The 25,735-nt window shown below is 36.2% G+C and overlaps 1 protein-coding gene across 8 annotated transcripts in view; it reads right to left on the bottom strand.

Annotated features, from left to right (window-relative positions):
• Positions 1-25,735, bottom strand: part of STAG1 (STAG1 cohesin complex component) — a 395,351-nt gene that overhangs the window by 121,571 nt on the left and 248,045 nt on the right. For all 8 annotated transcript variants that reach the window (XM_077865024.1, XM_077865025.1, XM_077865026.1 and 5 more), the window contains one exon: positions 2,569-2,692. In XM_077865024.1, coding sequence (XP_077721150.1) covers positions 2,569-2,692 — 124 coding nt within the window. The remainder of the gene's footprint in view (positions 1-2,568; positions 2,693-25,735) is intronic.

The following is a 25,735-nucleotide window of genomic DNA, read 5'->3' as shown; positions in this document are numbered from 1 at the left end:
CCAGAGAGAGATTACTATAGTTGTATTTAAATTAGACCTATTATGTGTCATCATCTATGAAAGAATTAAAAAACCAATGGGTAGAGAGTTTAGAAATAAGTTTTGGTCAACAGAAAGACACTGAATTTCTAATAAATAGCTCTTTTAGTTGTTAGAAATTGTTTGTCTTTCTACTGACCAAAACTTATAAAATTTATATAAATTGGCAGTATCAAAAAAACCAACAAAACTGTCTTACTGAGGAGGGGAGACCAATATTCTGAAATCAAGACATGGAGTATCAAATCTTTATGTTGTACACCTTAAACTAATATAATGTTATATCTCAACAAAACTGGGGGAAAAAAGCAATTTACAATTACAATGTAACCTTTAAAAAATATTTTATTTATTTAACAGAGAGAACGTGTGCAAGCAGGGAGAGCAGCAGAGGGAGAAGGAAAAGCAGGCTCTCTGCTGAGCAGGTAGCCAGATGTGGGGCTTGATTCCAGGACTCTGGAATCATGACCTGAGCCAAAGGCAGATGCTTAACTGACTGAGCCATCCAGGTGTCCCACAATGTAATCTTAAGGAAAAAAAGACAGGAATTTCATCAGCTCATTTGAAAAGACACAGGACAGTCTGAAGGCACAGGCCATAGCCTATAGAATAAGTAATTTCAAAAGGATGTTTAAGGAGAGACAGCAATGACTACACCCCTCAGAGGAAAAACAAAAGTAAAAGATTATGGTGACATCAGAATGAGAAAAAGGAAAGCTGAGAAGGGATTAAAACAGCTTTTCTAAATGAAGTAATGGGAGATTATAAAAGAGGTTTAATAAAAACATACTACTGAAAACAGTATCTTCATATCCTTTTATTCACAATGAACAAAACCAACCCCCTTCTTTCTTTATCTGGACAGAAATTTTATATAAACACAGTTTAATGACTTATTTTAAAATAATGGTGGTTTGTTTTTTGATAAGCCACAACAAATGTATGTTTTTCCCAGAGGAGGAAAAATGGTATGGTAGTGGTGGGAAATAAAATGCAGAACTTTAAATGTATTCCTACTAAAAAGTTTGTCTTGTTGGATTTAGGCATGTGTATACACCTCTGAGGACACATTGTTTAATTCTACTTTCTCTCATAATGTATAAAATTTAATTGGATAAACCTGAGATGAGGCTTAGCTGTGAAAGTCCTGAATTTCACATGAGGATTAGAAAAAGAAAACATAGGATCAAGTCTGGGATTTATTAGCACAAAGGAAAGAAGTTTAGATTGCTAGGGAAGATAAATATTCAGGAAAAATTCACCATGAACTAACTGGCTGTTCCTCCAAATAAAGTAGGGAATAAGAGCCCCTTTTAAAAATCATCAATTAAAAATAAGTAATTATGAAGTTAAACAGCCAACTTGTAATGATCTCCCTATACTCTGAACTCTTTCTTGCAGCAAAAATGGCTTGTATAATTCTCCTGGGCTGTTTTATTACATGCAACTTTGTGGTTTTCAAAATATCTTGGTAATACTTAGCATGTTATTTGTTTATTTTTAAAAGATTCATTTATTTATTTTAGAGAGAGAGAGAGAGAGAGAGAGTGCGCACATGTGCTTTAGGGGGTCTGAGGAGAGGAGCAGAGGGCAAGGGAGAGGAGAATCTCAAGCAGACTCCCTACCAAGTGCTGAGTCTGATGCAAGGTTCCTTCTCACAACCCTGAGATCATGACTCCAGCAAAATCAAGTCAGACACTCAACCAACTGAGCCACCCAGGCATCACTAGCATGGTGCTATTTAAAAAGTAAATGCTCTACAGGCTGTTAATGGTAATACATAGAAAATAAATCTTAGAATATTATGAAAATTGTCTTAAAAGTCTAAGAATATAATTGCATTAAAAATGTCTTCTAATTGCTATTATACTTTTAACAATTCAAATAATGGAATACAACAATTTAAAATAAATTGTTGTAAGATTTCTATACTTGTGAATATCTGACAATTCAAGTTATAGAATGTCAAGTCATTCAATATAAAAGTTCCAAAGATCTGTCACTCCTACCCTTGGTTATTTTGAGGATACTTATTCAGCATTCAATAATGTGGGATTCCTTTTAAAATCAGAGCCTTTTCTAAGGGCATAGAAATAAAAATAGATTTTTAGATCAAATATTCTAGAATCCAATAAATCTATTCATCTCTGATAAAATACTGTGGCATGACCTTAACAAATTCAAAAGAAAGAAGTTTTTTTGTTGTTCATACTTTTCTAGTTTTGATTCCAAACTAGAAAAAAGATTATAATTAGCTTCTTACGATGTTATATCCTCTTAAAACTTTAGATATGCCAGGTTGCCAACTTGGTTTTAGACATTATTATAACTAAGTAAGACAGAGCTTTCACATGGGCCAATGTTTCAAGTTTTGTCATGGCCATCAAATAAAAAGTTATTCGGGTGGATGGTCTTAAAATTCCATATTATTACAGCTATTAAAAAATCAACCACTGCCATCTTAACTCCTAGCATTCTAGCACGGAGACAAAAATATCTTCTATGAAAGCCTAGAACAGAGTAACTTACCCTATCATGAAGAGTCCAGCCAACATATTTTAGGTAACTGTCATTGAGGAAGGCATCACTATACATTTTCATCCATACTCCAATTTCTTCAATACAAATGGCTCTAATCTCAGCAATAGCATCACTAGAGGAGGGGAAAAAAAAAAAAAAACACCAGGCAAACCTCAGATTAATATCCAAAACTAGAATGTACTTCATACTAATTTTCAGGAAGAAATAAATATTAGTCCTAATACTGTATTTACAGCTACACTCTCAAAAGTCCTCTAATTTGAGTATCTTCTGTCCTTTAGATGTTTCCTATAAAATAAAAATTACCAATACCAAACTGAAAAAAATACATCTGGAAATCATCTAATTTTCACTGGAATAGGAAATGGCACTTAGAACTTTCTGAAAGCCTCACAACTATTATGGAGTCCACAAACATGTTAAATCTGAGGAAAACCAGCATACCACCATCCAAATATAGAATAATGTAGAATTCAAAAATTGTCTCTCTAAATAATTATAAATTTAAGCTAGCATACATCTATTGAGTTAAGAGAAAATAAATACGATAAAAACACAAATTAGTATCTATAAGGGTAAATGTCAGAAGCTTGTATTATGTGAAAATATACAATAGTTTACAAAACCAAAACTTTGAAGTAATTGTACTAATAATTCACATTTAGTCACACTGGGAACAATCTTGGACTATATTGTTAAGGTACCAAAAGTCAGGTTTTTGGCTCCATGCCCAGATGGCTTTTCATCTCACTATAAGCATCTAATATAACCCTCCTGGGATGATTTTCCTACTCTAAAATATATGAACCATGAACAAATACAATTTTAATATTTTTACCTGATTTTGCAACAGGTTATAGCTATAGTTTTTTAAAAAAAATCATATTAAATATAATAAGGTAAACCTTAACTTTCCTTTGTAGATTGATCTTCAAGGTTTCTAATTTACTATATATAAATAAGTTAAAATTTTATGTAATTTTTAATTCTCCAATTTATATAAGGTAATCATCTGTCAATTAATTGTTAATCTCGTAATAATTTAGCTAGAATCTTTTTTTTTTTTAAGATTTTATTTATTCATGACAGACACAGAGAGAGAGAGGCAGGCTCCATGCAGGGAGCACGATGTGGGACTCGATCCCGGGGCCTCCAGGATCACACCCCAGGCTGAAGGTGACACTAAACCGCTGAGCCACTGGGGGCTGCCCCTTAGCTAGAATCTTAATTAAGGAGCTTTTCTTAGTTTCTCTCTTGTGACAAAATAGGTGAGTTTGTAGCATTCTGGTATTTAATTCTCTATTTTAATAAATTTCAGTTCCTTCTAAGTCCCTGTTATTGCTCAAGAATAAAAATGTGAGTAATTTTCTCTTTCAAAGCCATATTGCTAAGTCATAATCTTTAGATTGCCTACATTTTGAAAATACCTTTTTCTTTTTTCTTTTTTTAAGAAAGAGCACGAGAGAGCAAGCACACAGGAGCTGGGGTAGGGGAAAAGGGCAAGCGGGGAGGGAGAGAGAAAATCTTAAGTAGCATGGAGTCCGATGAGGGACTCGATCTCAGGGCCCTGAGATCATGACCTGACCTGAAATCAAGAGTCAGGGGCTTAACAGACTGAACCACTCAGGTGCCCCAATGCCTTTTCTTATGGAGAGATTCTAAGCATATGAGCTAATGGTATAGGCTCTGGAGCAAAGCATACTAAGTTCAAATCCTAGCTCCACTATTTACTAGCTGCGTAGCTTTAGGAAAGTTACTTCCTTCTTTCTTAGATTTTCTCATTTATAAAACAGGAAATAATAACTATACCTAGCCTAGACCTCACAAAGTTACTGTGAGATGAAATCATTTAATAAAAGTAAAATACTTAGAACTATGCCTGGTATCTACTAAACCTTCCATAAATGTTTATTATTATAATCTTTTAAAAAATTATTATAATCTTTTAATTAAGCATCATCAATCTAGACATTTACAAATAATACAGTAGAAAAAGTAGCTTTCCTACAACTGGAAAGGATGTTCCTAAACCATTATAATACTGAATATACAGAAGACAATATAATGAATTTATATGTATGTACTGTTCAGGTAAGAAATAAAATACTATAGTGGAAACTTCCAGTATACCTCTTGTTGATGCATGTCCCTCCCAAATAGTATATGATTATCCTTGGTTCAATGACTATCATTCTTTTCTGTATCTTTATGCTTTAGCTTCATATGTATAGTTTTACATATCTTAAAACTTTATATATATCTATCTTGTAGATATCCTCTCCAACTTGCTTTTTGTACAAATCATGTACCGCAATTCACACAAACTGATTTATATAGCAGAGCCAATAATTAATTTTAACTGATGTTCAGCTTTCCTCTCTGCATATAGAGAAATTATAAACCATTTACATATTCTTTCACTGGCAGACATTTAGATTGTTTCCATGTTTTTACTATTATTAACAATGCATGTCATGAACATTCTTATCTATGCTTACTTTTGCATATGTATGAAAGTTTACCTAAGCAGTGTTTTCAAATAGTATATCACTATCTATTAGCATATTATGGAATAAAATCATTTAGTGGCAACAAAAAATATTTAGGAGAGAAAATGCAAATAAGCTTTGTGTGTTAAGGCAAGTAAATATATTGTTTTGTTTTTTTTTAAGATTTTATTTATTTATTCATGAGAGACACAACACAGAGAGAAAGGCAGAGACATACGCAGAGAGAAGTAGGCTTCCTGTGGGGAGCCCAAAGCAGGACTTGAGCCTGGGACCTTGGGATCACACCCTGAGCTGAAGGCAGACACTCAACCACTGAGCCATCCAGGCAACCTGGTTTTTGTTTTTTTGTTTTTTTTTTTTTAAGATTTTATTTATTTATTCATGAGAGACAGAGAGAGAGAGAGAGAGAGAGAGAATGGCAGAGACATAGGCAGAGGGAGAAGCAGGCTCCATGCTGGGAGTCTGATGTGGGATTTGATCCTGAGGCTCCAGGATCATGCCCTGGGCCGAAGGCAGGTGCTAAACCGCTGAGCCACCCAGGGATCCCCTGGTTTTTTGTTTTGTTTTGTTTTTTGAACTACTGTGTATCTAATGGTGGGACATGGTCAACTAAGTCTGTAAGACACTATTTTTATACCTAACAGCGAAATTTATAGGTAAGAAGGAATATACATTTTCTGTTTTATTAATTAACAATTTTTTCCATAAATTATTGTGTGCTTCATATCTTTGACCAACATTTGGTATTATTCTGCTATTTAATATGTTTCCGTCTTTGTGAACTAACCACAAGTTCATATACTTTGTTTTTTCTTGAGTTGATCAAATAAATACAAATGATCACAACAGCAAAAATAAAACAGCCCCCCTCCAAACACAATTACAAAATGCCCCAAATCATATCACTTTAGCTTTACCAGAGACCTGTTAAATTTACTCTCTACTGTATTACCCTTGTAAAAATCAATCCAAAAAAATCCCCCAAACCAAAAAAGCAACAAAGCAAAAAAAACCCCCAAAACCATAATCCCCAAAATACAAAAAACAAACAAACAAACAAAAAAAACCAAACCCAGGCTTTTTAATTAAACAGCATCAAAAATTAGGCTGAGGACCAAATGAATAGGTACGGTATGTTGATGAAAACTACAGACTACTAAAAAAAAAAAAAACAAAAAACAAAAACAAAAAACCAAACAAAAACCCCAAAACTACAGACTACTAAGTCTGACAACTGCATATATACACAGTTAAATCATTCTGTTCATTACCACTGGTATTACCACCATTATGAATACCATTACATTGGAATTGAGATTATGAGTCTCTAATTCCTAAGGCTAGAGAATATATAGGCCTAGCTTTCAGTAAAGAAATCTTGTTCAAAACCTTTTTTTTAGGGGATCCCTGGGTGGCGCAGCGGTTTGGCGCCTGCCTTTGGCCCAGGGCGCGATCCTGGAGACCCGGGATCGAATCCCACGTCGGGCTCCCGGTGCATGGAGCCTGCTTCTCCCTCTGCCTGTGTCTCTGCCTCTCTCTCTCTCTCTCTGTGTGACTATCATAAAAAAAAGAAAAAAAAAAAAACACCTTTTTTTTAAATAACCACTTCTATATCCATGCCAAATTTCTAATGACTTTTAGTTTTGCTTAGATTCTGTAAAGCTTATGTTCTTAGAACACAGATCCTCTCTGTTGCACTGCCAAAGTTTTGATACAACTTGTCTCTTGGAATCACATTCCTTGTCTATTTCAGATGCCAATCTGACCCTTAAATTTAAGGGTCATCTTAACTTTAAAATTTTTATATCCTTTTTAGACTTACAATTTGACTATGTGTAGTCAGGTAATAATACATTCTGCTATTATTAAAAGTCCCTAGGTGATTTGTCTTCTGTTTAGATTTTAAAACTCCAATCCCCTTTGCCTTCATTCTCTACAAGTAATTATATTCTATAATCACAGATCATAAGTACAATTAGAACTACTTTGTGGTAGTTTTAAAATATGTCCACACATTCTTTGTTAATAGTTTTAATGCAGACAAGTTCTTATTTTGTAAAATGTGGCTGTACTTAGTAATTTGTTTCTAACAGACATAATGTAGTAGTAATGATGGATTTTGACTCGAGTTTAGGTCAAAAAAGAGATTGTGACTTATGCTTTGTTTTCTCTCTTGGATCACTCCCTCTGAGCCATGTCTTGAGGACATTCTAGCTGCCCTACAGAGAACTCCATGTGGTAAATAACTGGTACCAGCCATGTGAGTAAGTCATCTTAGAAGCAAATAGTCCAACCCTACTCAAGTTTTCAAAGGCCTGCAGCCTGGACCAAAGTCTTGACTGCAATCTGATGAGACAGCTTATGCTAAATTATGAGATAATAACTGTTCATTGTTTTATATTACCAAGTTTTAGAGTAATTTGTTACATGGCAAAAGATATTTTTACTTTCTACTATTATTGAGGGTCCATACCAGTAACTAATCTTCTTATAGTGTGGTCCATGAATGAGTTCTTCCTTAATCCATATAGCTCAAGCGCATCAGTATCTATGTATCTGTGGTCATCTCTATGCTTACAATGCCTTCTTTCTGCTCTAACAATTATTCTTTCAAGCTCCTATGGTGTTAATTCTGTTATTTATATCTTTTTACTACCAGATATAGCTTTTTTACCCTCTATGAACTAACATTCTATTTCAGTAGATGAAGTATAAAATAAAAATGCAAGATGTTTTGAAATATTCTTCTAATCCTTGATTTTCATATTAAACTTTTTTTTAACACCTTAATCTCTATTTCCAACAGCCTCAGTCCACTTAGAAAAGTAATGTTTACCTGCAGATGTTTGGGAGATTCCAAAGCAAAGATTAAAGTAGGGGATTAAAATGTTAATACAAGGGGAAGGTATAAAGACAATCATTAAGATGAACTAATTTTCATAATTCTGGTAAAGGCCTTGATCTAAACAACTAAATTGAAGTCAAGATACATTTTACTTTTGAAGTCAAAAAGGAAAAAAAAATCCTAGAAAATAATTAACCCTTTGTTATAACTCTATTTTGCAGCATAAAATTGATTATGTTCATTTCTATGAAAAATTTAATTTACTGATTCTCGTAGCTAGTGTTCCCTTTTGGGAGATGTGACCCTTTAATATCTGGACTTAAAATTTTCATTTTGGATCACTTTAATGGCAGATGGAATTCAAATTATTTTCTGCTTACAACAAAATGAAATTTAACTCTAGTGAATTTTAATGAAATGTTTCTTATACTACTCTTACAGATGCTTTCCCAATAAAGAAAGTATACTAAATTAAAATGACTGCAATATAAATTTTGGAGAATAACTCTTGGCTAATATGGGCGTTTTGACACTTACAATTATCTCTCACATACAAGGAATCTCATGAGAGCTCTTGAGTGAGAAATAATTACAAGTGCCAAGAAGGCTGCTATCTAAATTGTAGCACAAAATGAATTCATGTCTCAACCAATTCTGTTATTAATATTTGGCTTAAAAATTATAATTTCCAAAATAGAACTATAGAGAATTTTTAAAAAACAGCCCAAGGGAGAAAAGAACAGCTTAAGAATTACTGAAAAGATACACTGTATCCATTATTAGACTGAGAACAAGAATTTAAGAATAAAGACCTTAACTTATGGAAAGATGATTAAAATAAGTTATCTTAGCAAATGTTAAATGTTAGTAAAGTGAAGTATAGGGAACAGAGGCACATAAAGTGATGGAGGGGAGAAGATGGGGTCAAGGAAGGCTTCTCTGAGGCAGCAATGTTTAAAAGCAGAGCTGAATAGCTGAAACTCTCCTGTTTGCTAGTTAAATCCAAGTCTTTCAATTAATTATTCCAGGATGATCAGTTACTTAAAATGGATTAGAAATGTAGTAGCTATATAATAAAAAAATATAATAAAAAATCGGAAATGCTTTCTTTCTTTCTTTCTTTTTTTTTTTATTTATCTACGATAGTCACACACACAGGCAGAGGGAGAAGCAGGCTCCATGCACCAGAAGCCCGACGTGGGGCTCGATCCCGGGTCTCCAGGATCGCGCCCTGGGCCAAAGGCAGGCGCCAAACCGCTGTGCCACCCAGGGATCCCCGGAAATGTTTTCTATCTCATTTTTGTTGCATTACCTATTTGTGAAAATAGTAACAAAATACAGAGCAGGTGACATGGCTATCTGCTACCCTGTATTACTCCTTAATATTTTACTATTAACAGAAGTTTAGGCATAAGTTTACAAGTTGAATGTCAAGAATACATTAACTTTTAAAGAACAGTATCTTTAATTTATATTCACATTTTAACAATCAACCTGACACACAGGTTAAGTCAAAAATGAAATATGAGGAAGATGACTAAAATTTAAAAATGGCTATTGGTTCAGAATAAATCATACCACAGTATTGTGTAACAATTGCTCTGAAAACATTCTAAAATGTTTCATTGTAGTATAAAAAGATGAAAGACAACTAGAAAACAACAGACATCCATTTTTCGTTTCAAAATTGTTGAAATCTTTCCTCTTTTACCTCTTCTTCCATTATTTATTTGCTCTTATGGCCTAATAACTTTTTAACTCTTTACCATCACTGAAATAACAGACACTCTTTCCTTTTTGGTTGCTTTTAAGACTTTCTCATAATTTTTGGTGTTTTGTACTTTGACTATGGTATGTCTAGACATGAAATATTTTTCTTATCTTCAATACTCGTTAAGTCTTTCCAATCTGACAATTCTACCTTTTTAAACCAATTTTATAAAATTTCAGTTATCTCATTAACACTACTTCTTTCTAAAACTCCTTCTTCTTTTAAAATCATATGTAAAGACTTATAAAGCCTCTCAAACAATCCCCCATGTATTACAAATGTTCCATACCTCCTTTGCCTCAGTTAATTCCTCAGTATTATATTCTAATTCACTAAATGCCTCTTCAATAGTCTGAGAGTATATCTTGCTGACTAAATATTTATGTACATATCGCAATATATTTTTCATATCCAGTATTTTAAGCTGTGTTTTTATATCTACTTGTTCGTATTATATGCCATTTTCTTGCTGAAGGAATTGGGTCATTTATGGTCTGTAGAATTCATCACATTCTGGCCTAAAACAATACTGTGAAGAGTGAGTCAGACAAAAGGCTGTTCTATTTTCCATATTTCCTATAAACTAGTAGTTAGATCAAATAGCATATAGATTAATATTTAATTATTTATTTGAAATTAAGGTGGCAGGTGAGACTCAGTGTTAAAGCATCATACTGCTGCACAGCACCTCCTACTTCTGGTATGTACATGCAGTAACATCATCCCTTAATCAATAAAGTAGATTAACCAATACTTCTGGAAAAATCAGTGATTGGTATCTCTACTGATAACTTTGGAAGGCAGGTCATATTCTTAACTGTTTGCAATCCTCTTATGACTAGTTGAAATTTTAACGTATCAAAAGTAAGCTGGTGACGGATCCAATAATAGTTTATTTAAGGCTTCATTAAAAAAAATCAATAAAGTAACAGAAAATCAAATAATTGTTTCTATGAGGATAACAAGTTGAAAACTTCAGCTAGACTCAATAAGGTTGAATCTCTAAAATAAGAACTATATTATTTTAGTGTTGAAGACTGAACTAAAATAACAAGAAAAATGTGTATTTTGCACTCGTTGCATGGCTGAGTCATGATGGGCAGAATTTATATAGCCACTTGAAAAAACTAAAAAATGCATAATATACATAAAATAATGTTTTTTTTAAAAATGTTGGCTATTAGGCAGAGAAGAAAAGTAATCTTTGAGAGGTAATAAGGTAATTCTTAAAACGAATAAGGTTATTCGTATTCGTTTTGGGGCATCTGGGTGGCTCAGTCAGTATCTGACTTCAGCTCAGGTCATGCTACTTGGTGCCTGCCAAGTAGCAGTATCAGCAAAGAAACATAGGCAGAGTTGTGGTATATCCGAGTTGAGGGTAAATAGCTGGAACTCTATAGGACAAAGTGGCTAGACTTTTACAAGGCACAATAAAAAGAAGGGAGAGATGCACAGAGTGAGGAAGCTCTGAGGATCTGCACAAAGACCCTATCACCTCTTCAGCTGAGTACTAAAGAGCATACACATGTGAACAAGCTACCCAAGCCTAGGGACAGAATGAAAGAGGAGACAGCGCAGAGTGCTTGGAATATTTTGTGTTCCAATGAGCCTGAGCAAAAGAACTCATAATTCATAGGGCATTGAGTAGAATATAGAAAATATTATCTTAGTATCAGGAGGAAATTAGTCTTAGACAAAATGCTGGTCTGGTCTCAAAAAAGTGGATGAATATTTGTAAGAACATTAAAACAGGGGCGCCTGTGTGGCTCAGTGGCTGAATGGCTGCCTTTGGCTCGGGTCATGATCTCAGGGTCCTGGGATTGAGTGCCACATCAGGCTCCCTGCAGGGAGCTTGCTTCTCCCTCAGCCTATGCCTCTGTCTCTGATGAATAAATAATTTTTAAAAAATTTAAAAAGAGTATTAAAATGGTTGTTATAGTAGGTATATACATATGTTCAAGAGGCCAGACGAGAGCATGAAAGAGATAAATGAAACATTAAGCAAATGACACCAAAGAAACTAACAGAATTGGTTAAAACTAGTTGTAGGAACAAAACGCTTAAATGCAACTACAGCAAAAAGATAAATTAACTATAAAGTATATTAGAAAAGAATGACAGATTTCTTTCTAGTTGGAAGCAAGGGAAACTACAGTAAGTGGATCAATTCCTTTAAAGTGCTAAAAAAAACCCAAAAATGTCAACTTAGAACTCCATACCAAGAGAAAACACCTTTCAGAAATGAAGGTTAGGCAATGGGAGAGTGAAGTGGTTGGGAAACATTCTCCCTCCAAAAACAACTAAAAAAACAAAAACAATCATTTTAGTTTTCTCACAATTAATAAAAAAAACCGGAGAAGCATTTATTCATAAAAAAGTTAACTTCTGTGTTAAAACAGCAGAAATCTATGGCAGTCTGGCATGGAATTTTTTTTTTCAGTAATGCAACTGGTTGGGGTAAAAATAAGTCCCATTAAAGGTAAAATGACTGAAATCCCTTAAAAGTATGCTTGGTAACCACAACAAAATTAAATTAGAAATTAACAAAAGAAATTAAGGGAAACCTCCAAATATTTGAAAATCAAAAGACTTAACTCCATCAAAGAAATCACAATAAAGAAGTAAGGAAATAATTTGTATGGAATAAAAATTAAAATACAGCATATCAACAGTCCTGAGATGTCATGAAAGCAGTGCTTTGTGGGAAATCCACAGCTTAAAATGCTAGATAAGAAAGAAAGAAGGATATAAGATCAGTAATCTGAGTTTCTGTCTTAAGAAACTAGAAAGAGATGAATAAATCAAAACGAAAGCAATCAGATTAAAGGAAATAATAAAGATTAAGCAAAAAATCAATGGGAATAAAAAAATATGTAATGTTAACGGAATCAAACATTCAATCTTTAAAAAGAGCAAAAAAACTGATAAACCTTTAAGTAGACTAACCAAGATAAAAAAAAAACACGACACAAATTACAAACAAAAAATAAACAGACATCACTGACAATCCTGCAGAGATGAAAAGGATCATGGGGTTCCTGGGTGGCTTAGTCAGTTAAGTGTCTGAATCACGGTTTGAGCTCAGGCTATGATCTTGTGGTTGTGAGACTGAGCCCCACGGCTGGCTCTGCATTCAATACAGAGTTGGCTTCAGGTCATCTATCCCTCCGCCCCTCCCCCTGCTCATGAGTATGGGCTCTCTCTCTCTAATAAATAAATAAATATACAAATAAAAATCGTTTAAAAAAAGAGATAAAAAGTTTGGTAAGGAAATACCATGAGCAACATTATGCCGTCAAATCTGCAATATATATGTAGTGGACATATTGTCTGAAAGACACAAATTTCTATAATGAATCAACAAACAGAAAAACTGGGATAGATCTGTAATAAGATAATATAATCAATAATTGAAAATCTTCACCCAAAAAAACCCGTAGGTTTAAAAGGCTTCACTGGTGAATCCTATCAAATTATAAAAATGAAATAGTATCAATCTTTCATAAACTCTTTCAGAAAATAGAGAAGGGAACACTTCACAGAGTATTTTATAAGGCCAGTAACTAGATTAATGCCCTTCCCTATGAAAGTAGACACAAAAATCCTTAACATGGCATTAGCAAACTAAATCCAGCAGCATAAAAATAGGATTATGTATCATGATCATGTAGAATTTTTTCCCAGAAGGTAAAACTGGCTTAATATCTGAAGATCAACTAATAGAATAAAAAAGGAAAAAGTCTGTATTTTCATCTTAACCGAAACAGAAAAAACCCAAACCAATCAATCATGATAAAAACAAGAAAATTAGGCTAGAAGGGAATTTCCTCATCCTGTAAAGGATATCAATACAAAACTTAAAAGCTAGTAACCTTAAAGATTGAATTGTTTTCCCAAGATCAGAGAAAGATCAGAAAAAACAGAACGCTGTCCTCTCTTACTACTTTTATTCAGTTTTGTACTGGAGATTCTACAGCCAGTGCAATAAGGTTATAAAAGGAAAGGAAGGGGAAGGGGAAGGGGACGTAAGCCAAGACACAGAAAAAGTCTTTAGACTTAGAAAGTAAAAATAAAAATGGTCTTTATTCACATATGATATGATCCGTATAGGCAAAATCTTAAATAACCTGTAAAAACAAACAAAATCTCAAAACGACACAACAAATGAAAGTTACTTGTCATTCTGGAGGAATATAAAAAAAAACCCTGCAATTTTATATATTAATAAGGAAGAATCTAGAACTGAAATTAAGAAGACAATTTCATGTACAATAGGATAAAAAAATGAAAAGACTTAGAAATAAATTTAACAAAAGGAGTGTAAGACTTGTACCTGGAAAATCATAAAAAACAGCTAAGAGAAATAAAGCATATCTAAACAAATTGAGGTAACAATCTATATTCATAGATTGGAAGAGTCAATACTGTGAACAATGCAATTCTCTCTGAATTGGTGTACAGAGTTATCATATTCTCCATCAGAATTCCAGTAAACTTTTTTTTTTTTTTTTTTTTTTTAAGATTTTACTTATGTATTCATGAGAGACACAGAGAGAGAGGCAGAGACATAGGCAGAGAAAGAAGCAGGCTCCCTGCGTTAAGCCTGATGTGGAACACCATCCCAAGACTCCAGGATCACAACCTGAGCCAAAGGCAGACCCTCAACCACTGAACCACCCAAATGCCCCTCCAGTAAAATTTTATGTAAAAATTGACAAGCTAATCCTAAAATTTATACAGAAATGCAAAGAATCTATAATCGTCATAATTTTGAAAAAGAACAAAGTAGGAGGATTTAACACAATCTAATTTTAAAAACATATCCTAAAAGACAAACACTGTATGTTCTATTTATATGTGGAATCTAAAAAAGCCAAACTCCTAGAAATAGAGTAGAATGGTTTGCCAGAGACTGGGCAGTGAGAGAAATGGGGAGATGTTAGTTAAAGAGTAAAACTTCCAGTTATAAGATGAATAAATTCTGGAGATCTAATGTATAGCATTGTGACTACAGTTAATAAAATTGCATTTACTACATACTTTGAAGTGTCTAAAAGAGTAAATCTTAAAATATAATCACCACCACAAAAACTAGTACTAATGTGAGGTGACTGAGGTGTTAATAACCTTATAGTGGTAATCACTTCAGAATATATATGTGAATCAAATCATCACACTGTACAACTTTAACTTACATAATCTATGTCAATTATATTTCAAAGACTTAAAAAATTACTCTAAAGCTACTATATAATCAATATAGATGGTCTGGGCATAAGGATAAAGAGATCTGAAATTCCATAAATTAATCTTTGCATTCATCATCATTTGGTTTTAAAGAAAAGCTTCAAGGAGGGGTACCTGGTTGGCTCAGTCAGTAGAGCATGGGACTCTTAACATAGATGTCATGATTTGAGCCCCACACTGGGTGTACAGATTACTTTAAAAAAAAGGGAGGGGGTGGGCCTGGGTGGCTCAGATAGTTAATTATCCCACTCTTTATCACAGCTCAGGTCTTGATCTCAGGTTTGTGAGTTAAAAATCCCTTGTTGGGCTTCATGTTGGGTTTGGAGCCTACTTCCAAATAGAAAAAAACCTCCAAGAAAATTCATCAACTGGAGCAAGGGAGCATTTCACCAAATGGTCCTTGGACAAATGAATATACATATGTAAAACATAGAGTATATCCTTGTATCCAAAATACACAAAAATTAACTGAAACAATGGTCCATATACTTTTATTTAAAAGCTATTAAATTTCTAGAATAAAACACAAGGAGAAAACCTGGGTTTAGGCACAATGTTCACAGATATAACATCAAAAAGAAAAAGAGATAAATGACTTCATCAACTGAAAACTTTTGCTCTTCAAAAGGTTGTCATTAAGAAAATGAAAACAGGAGAAGAGGAGCAAGATGGCTGAAGAGTAGGGTCTCCAAATCACCTGTCTCCACCAAACTACCTAGAAAACCTTCAAATTATCCTGAAAATCTATGAATTCAGCCTGAGATTTAAAGAGAGACCAGCTGGAATGCAACAGTGAGAAGAGTTCGCGCTTCTATCAAGGTAGGAAGACGGGGAAAAAGAAATAAAGAAACAAAGGCCTCCAAGGGGGAGGGGCCCCGCGAGGAGCCGGGCTGAGGCCGGGGCGAGTGTCCCCAGGACAGGAGAGCCCCGTCCCGGAGGAGCAGGAGCTGCACCGACCTTCCCGGGGGAAAGGGGCTCGCGGGGAGGTGGAGCAGGACCCAGGAGGGCGGGGATGCCCGCGGGCTCCCCGGGACAGTAACAGCAACTGCGCGCCCAGGAGAGTGCGCCGAGCTCCCTAAGGGCTGCAGCGCGCACGGCGGGACCGGAGCAGCTGAAGGGGCTCGGGGGCGGCTCCGCGGAGGGGGCTGCGCGGCCCCGGGAGCAGCTCGGAGGGGCTCGGGCAGAGGAAGAGGCTCCGTGCAGAGGGGGCTGCGCGGTTCCAGGAGCAGCTCGGAGGGGCTTGGGCGGCGGCTCCGCGGAGGGGGCTGCGCGGCCCGGGAGCGCGAATCCACCAGCACAGGCTCCGGAGCACAGGGCGCCGGGACACAGCCCAGGATCCCGCCTCCCCCGGGACAGGCAGAGGCCGGGAGGGCCCAGGACAGCAAGGACGCTCCTGCCCCAGCTGAGCAGATCAGCGGCCCCGCCCCGGAGCCTCCAGGCCCTGCAGACGGAGTTCCTGCCGGAGCTGAATCCAGGTTTCCAGAGCTGCCCCGCCACTGGGGCTGTTCCCCCTGCGGCCTCACGGGGTAAACAACCCCCACTGAGCCCTGCACCAGGCAGGGGCACAGCAGCTCCCCCAACTGCTAACACCTGAAAATCAACACAACAGGCCCCTCCCCCAGAAGATCAGCTAGACGGACAACTTCCAGGAGAAGCCAAGGGACTTAAAGTATACAGAATCAGAAGATACTCCCCGGTGGTTCTTTTTTTGTTTGTTTTTGTTTTTGTTTTGTTTTGCTTTTTGATTTGTTTCCTTCCCCCACCCCCTTTTTTTCTCCTTTCTTTTTCTTTCTCTTTTTCTTCTTCTTTTTTTTTTTTTTCGTTTTTTTTTTTCTTTTTCTTCCCTTTTTTTTTCTCTTTCTCTTGTCTTTCCTTCTTTCTCTCCTCTCTTTTTCTCTTTTTCCCAATACAACTTGCTTTTGGCCACTCTGCACTGAGCAAAATGACTAGAAGGAAAACCTCACCTCAAAAGAAAGAATCAGAAACAGTCCTCTCTCCCACAGAGTTACAAAATCTGGATTACAATTCAATGTCAGAAAGCCAATTCAGAAGCACTATTATACAGCTACTGGTGGCTCTAGAAAAAAGTATAAAGGACTCAAGAGACTTCATGACTGCAGAATTTAGAGCTAATCAGGCAGAAATTAAAAATCAATTGAATGAGATGCAATCCAAACTAGAAGTCCTAACGACGAGGGTTAACGAGGTGGAAGAACGAGTGAGTGACCTAGAAGACAAGTTGATAGCAAAGAGGGAAACTGAGGAAAAAAGAGACAAACCATTAAAAGACCATGAAGATAGATTAAGGGAAATAAACGACAGCCTGAGGAAGAAAAACCTACGTTTAATTGGGGTTCCCGAGGGCGCCGAAAGGGACAGAGGGCCAGAATATGTATTTGAACAAATTCTAGCTGAAAACTGTCCTAATCTGGGAAGGGAAACAGGCATTCAGATCCAGGAAATAGAGAGATCCCCCCCTAAAATCAATAAAAACCGTTCAACACCTCGACATTTAATTGTGAAGCTTGCAAATTCCAAAGATAAGGAGAAGATCCTTAAAGCAGCAAGAGACAAGAAATCCCTGACTTTTATGGGGAGGAGTATTAGGGTAACAGCAGACCTCTCCACAGAGACCTGGCAGGCCAGAAAGGGCTGGCAGGATATATTCAGGGTCCTAAATGAGAAGAACATGCAACCAAGAATACTGTATCCAGCAAGGCTCTCATTCAAAATGGAAGGAGAGATAAAGAGCTTCCAAGACAGGCAGCAACTAAAAGAATATGTGACCTCCAAACCAGCTCTGCAAGAAATTTTAAGGGGGCCTCTTAAAATTCCCCTTTAAAAAGAAGTTCAGTGGAACAGTCCACAAAAACAAAGACTGAATAGATATCATGATGACACTAAACTCATATCTCTCAATAGTAACTCTGAATGTGAACGGGCTTAATGACCCCATCAAAAGGCGCAGGGTTTCAGACTGGATAAAAAAGCAGGACCCATCTATTTGCTGTCTACAAGAGACTCATTTTAGACAGAAGGACACCTACAGCCTGAAAATAAAAGGTTGGAGAACCATTTACCATTCGAATGGTCCTCAAAAGAAAGCAGGGGTAGCCATCCTTATATCAGATAAACTAAAATTTACCCCAAAGACTGTAGTGAGAGATGAAGAGGGACACTATATCATACTTAAAGGATCTATTCAACAAGAGGACTTAACAATCCTCAATATATATGCTCCGAATGTGGGAGCTGCCAAATATATAAATCAATTATTAACCAAAGTGAAGAAATACTTAGATAATAATACACTTATACTTGGTGACTTCAATCTAGCTCTTTCTATACTCGATAGGTCTTCTAAGCAAAACATCTCCAAAGAAACGAGAGCTTTAAATGATACACTGGACCAGATGGATTTCACAGATATCTACAGAACTTTACATCCAAACTCAACTGAATACACATTCTTCTCAAGCGCACATGGAACTTTCTCCAGAATAGACCACATATTGGGTCACAAATCGGGTCTGAACCGATACCAAAAGATTGGGATTGTCCCCTGCATATTCTCGGACCATAATGCCTTGAAATTAGAACTAAATCACAACAAGAAGTTTGGAAGGACCTCAAACACATGGAGGTTAAGGACCATCCTGCTAAAAGATAAAAGGGTCAACCAGGAAATTAAGGAAGAATTAAAAAGATTCATGGAAACTAATGAGAATGAAGATACAACCGTTCAAAATCTTTGGGATGCAGCAAAAGCAGTCCTAAGGGGGAAATACATCGCAATACAAGCATCCATTCAAAAACTGGAAAGAACTCAAATACAAAAGCTAACCTTACACATAAAGGAGCTAGAGAAAAAACAGCAAATAGATCCTACACCCAAGAGAAGAAGGGAGTTAATAAAGATTCGAGCAGAACTCAACGAAATCGAGACCAGAAGAACTGTGGAACAGATCAACAGAACCAGGAGTTGGTTCTTTGAAAGAATTAATAAGATAGATAAACCATTAGCCAGCCTTATTAAAAAGAAGAGAGAGAAGACTCAAATTAATAAAATCATGAATGAGAAAGGAGAGATCACTACCAACACCAAGGAAATACAAACGATTTTAAAAACATATTATGAACAGCTATACGCCAATAAATTAAGCAATCTAGAAGAAATGGACGCATTCCTGGAAAGCCACAAACTACCAAAACTGGAACAGGAAGAAATAGAAAACCTGAACAGGCCAATAACCAGGGAGGAAATTGAAGCAGTCATCAAAAACCTCCCAAGACACAAGAGTCCAGGGCCAGATGGCTTCCCAGGAGAATTTTATCAAACGTTTAAAGAAGAAATCATACCTATTCTCCTAAAGCTGTTTGGAAAGATAGAAAGAGATGGAGTACTTCCAAATTCGTTCTATGAAGCCAGCATCACCTTAATTCCAAAGCCAGACAAAGACCCCGCCAAAAAGGAGAATTACAGACCAATATCCCTGATGAACATGGATGCAAAAATTCTCAACAAGATACTGGCCAATAGGATCCAACAGTACATTAAGAAAATTATTCACCATGACCAAGTAGGATTTATCCCTGGGACACAAGGCTGGTTCAACACCCGTAAAACAATCAATGTGATTCATCATATCAGCAAGAGAAAAACCAAGAACCATATGATCCTCTCATTGGATGCAGAGAAAGCATTTGACAAAATACAGCATCCATTCCTGATCAAAACTCTTCAGAGTGTAGGGATAGAGGGAACATTCCTCGACATCTTAAAAGCCATCTATGAAAAGCCCACAGCAAATATCATTCTCAATGGGGAAGCACTGGGAGCCTTTCCCCTAAGATCAGGAACAAGACAGGGATGTCCACTCTCACCACTGCTATTCAACATAGTACTGGAAGTCCTAGCCTCAGCAATCAGACAACAAAAAGACATTAAAGGCATTCAAATTGGCAAAGAAGAAGTCAAACTCTCCCTCTTCGCCGATGACATGATACTCTACATAGAAAACCCAAAAGTCTCCACCCCAAGATTGCTAGAACTCATACAGCAATTCGGTAGCGTGGCAGGATACAAAATCAATGCCCAGAAGTCAGTGGCATTTCTATACACTAACAATGAGACTGAAGAAAGAGAAATTAAGGAGTCAATCCCATTTACAATTGCACCCAAAAGCATAAGATACCTAGGAATAAACCTCACCAAAGATGTAAAGGATCTATACCCTCAAAACTATAGAACACTTCTGAAAGAAATTGAGGAAGACACAAAGAGATGGAAAAATATTCCATGCTCATGGATTGGCAGAATTAATATTGTGAAAATGTCAATGTTACCCAGGGCAATATACACGTTTAATGCAATCCCTATCAAAATACCATGGACTTTCTTCAGAGAGTTAGAACAAATTATTTTAAGATTTGTGTGGAATCAGAAAAGACCCCGAATAGCCAGGGGAATTTTAAAAAAGAAAACCATATCTGGGGGCATGACAATGCCAGATTTCAGGTTGTACTACAAAGCTGTGGTCATCAAGACAGTGTGGTACTGGCACAAAAACAGACACATAGATCAGTGGAACAGAATAGAGAATCCAGAAGTGGACCCTGAACTTTATGGGCAACTAATATTCGATAAAGGAGGAAAGACTATCCATTGGAAGAAAGACAGTCTCTTCAATAAATGGTGCTGGGAAAATTGGACATCCACATGCAGAAGAATGAAACTAGACCACTCTCTTGCACCAGACACAAAGATAAACTCAAAATGGATGAAAGATCTAAATGTGAGACAAGATTCCATCAAAATCCTAGAGAAGAACACAGGCAACACCCTTTTTGAACTCGGCCATAGTAACTTCTTGCAAGATACATCCACGAAGGCAAAAGAAACAAAAGCAAAAATGAACTATTGGGACTTAATCAAGATAAGAAGCTTTTGCACAGCAAAGGATACAGTCAACAAAACTCAAAGACAACCTACAGAATGGGAGAAGATATTTGCAAATGACATATCAGATAAAGGGCTAGTTTCCAAGATCTATAAAGAACTTATTAAACTCAACACCAAAGAAACAAACAATCCAATCATGAAATGGGCAAAAGACATGAACAGAAATCTCACAGAGGAAGACATAGACATGGCCAACATGCATATGAGAAAATGCTCTGCATCACTTGCCATCAGGGAAATACAAATCAAAACTACAATGAGATACCACCTCACACCAGTGAGAATGGGGCAAATTAACAAGGCAGGAAACAACAAATGTTGGAGAGGATGCGGAGAAAAGGGAACCCTCTTACACTGTTGGTGGGAATGTGAACTGGTGCAGCCACTCTGGAAAACTGTGTGGAGGTTCCTCAAACAGTTAAAAATATACCTGCCCTACGACCCAGCAATTGCACTGTTGGGGATTTACCCCAAAGACACAAATGCAATGAAACGCCGGGACACCTGCACCCCGATGTTTATAGCAGCAATGGCCACGATAGCCAAACTGTGGAAGGAGCCTCGGTGTCCAACGAAAGATGAATGGATAAAGAAGATGTGGTTTATGTATACAATGGAATATTACTCAGCTATTAGAAATGACAAATACCCACCATTTGCTTCAACGTGGATGGAACTGGAGGGTATTATGCTGAGTGAAGTCAGTCAGTCGGAGAAGGACAAACATTATATGTTCTCATTCATTTGGGGAATATAAATAATAGTGAAAGGGAAAATAAGGGAAGGGAGAAGAAATGTGTGGGAAATATCAGAAAGGGAGACAGAACGTAAAGACTGCTAACTCTGGGAAACGAACTAGGGGTGGTAGAAGGGGAGGAGGGCGGGGGGTGGGAGCGAATGGGTGACGGGCACTGGGTGTTATTCTGTATCTTAGTAAATTGAACACCAATAAAAAATAAAAATAAAAAAAAATCAAAAAAAAAAAAAAAAAAAAAAAGAACATGAAAACAGACCCACAGGCAAGGAAAAAAACCCTGCAAATCATTTACATAATAATGACTTGTATCAAGCACACAAAAGTACTCCCACAAAATCCCTCTCAATAATAGTAAGTATAAATAGACAAAATCAGTAAAGGATAGAAAAGACTTCAACACTACCAAATGATTTTGACCTAAAATCAGCAGCACAGTATGTACTTTTTCCTGAGTAAATAGAATGTTTATCAAGATAGACCCCATTGCCGGTCATAAAACAAATCTTAAAACATTTAAAAGCATTCAAATTATATAATGTACGTTCTCTGACTACAATGAAATTAAATTAAAAATCAGTAACAAACATTCAGATATGTGTAAACTAAATACTACATTTCTAAATAAACCATAGGTCAAAGAAATAAGTCAAATGGAAATAGGAAGCATTTTGAAATGAAAATGGAAACACACCATATCCAAATTTAGGGGAAACAGCTAGAGCAGTACTAACAGACTTATAGGAATAAATTCTAGTATTAGAAGATAGGACTCAAATCAATTGCCACACTTTTCAACTTGAGAAAAAGCAGAGCAAATGAAAACCAGATTAAGCAGGAGAAAGGAAATAATAAATAAAAACAGGAATCAATGAAGCAGTAAACAGAAAAATAAGAGAACTTCATTGTAAACAAAATCTAATTTTTCTTTTTTCAAATTTTTATGTAAATTCTAGGTATCATACAGCACAATACTGGCTTCAGGAGTAGAATTCAGTGATTCATCAATTACATATAACTCACAATGTTCATCATAACAAGTACACTTCCTAATACCCATCACTAATCTAGACCATCCTCAACCTACCTCCATCGATCAACCCTCAGGTCTCTTAAAGTCTCTTATGATCTGTTTCCATCTCTCTTTTTGTATTTTTTCCCCACCCATTTGTTCATCTGTTTTGTTTCTTAAATTCCACATATGAGTGAGATCATATATGGTACTTGCCTTTCTCTGACTTATTTCACTTAGTAAAATATACTCTCTAGCTCTATCCATATCTTCCAAATAACAAGATTTCATTCTTTTTATGCTAGAGTGTGTGTGTGTGTGTGTGTGTGTGTGTGTGTGTATATATATATATATATATATATATATATATATATATATATACCACATATATATATATATACCACATTTTCTTTTATCCCTTTATCAGTCAATGGACAATTGGGCTCTTTCCACAGTTCGGCTACTATTGATAATGCTGCTATAAACATCAGGGTGCATGTACTCCTTCGAGTCTGTATTTTTATATCATTTGGTTAAATACCTAGTAGTGGTTATTTCTGGATTGTAGATGGTTCTATTTTTAACTTTTTAAGGAACCTACATACTGTTCTCTAGAGTGGCTGCCCCAGTTTGTGTTTCCACCAACAGTGCAAGAGGTCCTCTTTCTTTGCATTCTCATTAACACATGTTGTTTCTTGTGTTGTTAATTTTAGCATTTCTGACAAGTATAAAATGGTATCTCACCATGGTTTTTATTTGTATTTCCCTGATGATGAGTGATGTTCAGCATCTTTTCATTGTCAGTTAGCTATCTGGATGTCTTCTTTGGAAAAACATTTATTCAAGTTTTCTGCCCATTTCTTAAATGGGTTATTTGGCTTTTGGGTGTTGAGCTTGGTAAGTTCTTTGTAGTTTTTGGATACTAACCCTTTAGCAGATATGTTATTTGCAAATATCTTCTCTCCCATTCCATAGGCTTTTAGTTTTGTTGTTTCCCCCATTGTGCAGAAGCTTTTTATCTTGATGAAGTCCCAACAGTTCATTTTGATTCAGTTTCTCTTGTTTCTGGAGATGTGTCTAGTAAAAAGTTGCTACAGCCAAGGTCAAGGTCAAAAAGATCGGTGCCTGTGTTTTCCTCTAGGATTCTGATGGTTTCCTGTCTCACAGTTAGATCTTTCATCCATTTTGGGTTTATGCTCCAGTATGGTATAAGAAAGTGGTCCGGTTTTTTTTTCCATATTGCTGTCCTGTTTTCCCAGCACTGTTTGTTGGAGACTTTTTCCCATTGGAAATATTCTTTTTTGTTTTGTCAAAGATTAACTGACCATATACCTGTGGGTCCATCTCTGGGTTTTCTATTCTGTTCCATTAAACTCTTTTTGTGCCAGTACCATACTATATTGATGACTACAATTTTGTAATATAGCCTGAGGTCCAGAATCATGATGCTTCCAGCTTTGCTTTTCTCTTTCAAGACTGCTTTGGCTATTTGGGACCTTCTATGGTTCCATACAAATTTGAGGTTTGTTCTAGCTCTGTGAAAAATGCTGTCGATAGAGATTGCATTAATTGTGTAGATTGCTTTGAATAGTACAGACATTTTAACAATGTCTGTTCTTGTAATCCATGAGCATAGAAAATTTTTTTCATTTCTTTGTGTCCCCTTCAATTTCTTTCATAAGTGTTCTATAGTCTTCAGAGTACATATCTTTTACCTCTTTGGTTAGATTTATTCCTAAGTATTATATTGTTTTAGGTGCAACTGCAAATGGGATTGATTCTTTTATTTCTTTTTCTCTGTCTTCATAATTAGTATATAGAAATACAACAGATCTCTATACATTGATTTTATATCCTGTGACATTGCTAAATTTGTGTATCGGTTCTAAAAATTTTTTGTTGGAGTTGTTTGGGTTTTCTACATAGACTGTCAAGTCACCTGCAAAGATTAAGTTTGACTTCTTCCTTGGTATTTGTATGCCTTCTATTTCTTTTTCCTGTCTGACTGCTGAAGCTAAGACTTCCAGTACTATGTTAAATAGTAATGGTGAGAGTGGACATCTCTGTCTTACTCCTGACTATAGAAGAAAAGCTCTCAGTTTTTCCCCATTGAGTATGATATTAGCTGTGAGTCTTTTGTATATGGACTTTATGACAGTTGAGGTATGTTCCATCTACCTCTACTTTGTTGAGGTTTTTTAAAAAACAGTTCACTTTTTTATTAGAGAGAGAGAGAGGGAATCAGCAGGGGGAGAGGGAAAGGGAGAACCAGATCCTGCTGAGCAGGGAGCCCAATGTGGAATTGATCCTATGATGCTGGGATCATGACCTGAGCTGAAGGAAGATGCTTAACCAACTGAGCAACCCAGGCACTTCTTGTAGAGGGTTTTTAGGAATAGATGCTGTATTTTGTCAAATTCTTTTTCTGCATCCATTGAGAAGATCATATGGTTCTTGTCCTTTCTTTTATTAATGTGGTGTATCACAGTGATTGATTTATGAATATTGAATCATCCTTGCAGCACAAGAGTAAATCCCACTTGAATGTGGTGAATAATTCTTTTGATGTACTGTTGGATTTGATTTCCTAATATCTTGTTGAGAATGTCTGCATCCACTTTAATCAGGGATACTGGCCCAATTCTCCTTTCTAGTGAGGTCTTTGTCTGGTTTTGGAATCAAGGTAATGCTGGCCTTGCAGAAGGAGTTTGGAAGTTTTCCTTCCATTTCTATTTTTTTTTTTTTTTTTTTAGGATTTATTTATTGATTTTAGAGAGAGAGAGAGAGAGAGAGAGCAAGCATGTGGGGGGGGGGAGGACAAAGGGAGAGAGAGAAGCAGACTCCCCATTGAGCATGGAAGCCGATGCCAGGCTTGATCTCAGGAACCCAAGACCATGATATACAGTGAAACCAACTCAGACTCTTAACCAACAGAGCCACCCTGGTACCCCTTCCATTTCTATTTTTTGAAATAATTTGAGAAGTATTAAATTTGTCTTTAAATGTCTGGTAGAATTTCTCTGTGAAGCCATCTAGTGCCAGACTTTTCTTTGT

The sequence above is a fragment of the Canis aureus genome, chromosome 22 (assembly GCF_053574225.1).
Source record: "Canis aureus isolate CA01 chromosome 22, VMU_Caureus_v.1.0, whole genome shotgun sequence".
In the NCBI taxonomy this organism is placed as follows: Eukaryota; Metazoa; Chordata; class Mammalia; order Carnivora; family Canidae; genus Canis; species Canis aureus.
This window is presented reverse-complemented; position numbering and strand designations above follow the sequence as displayed.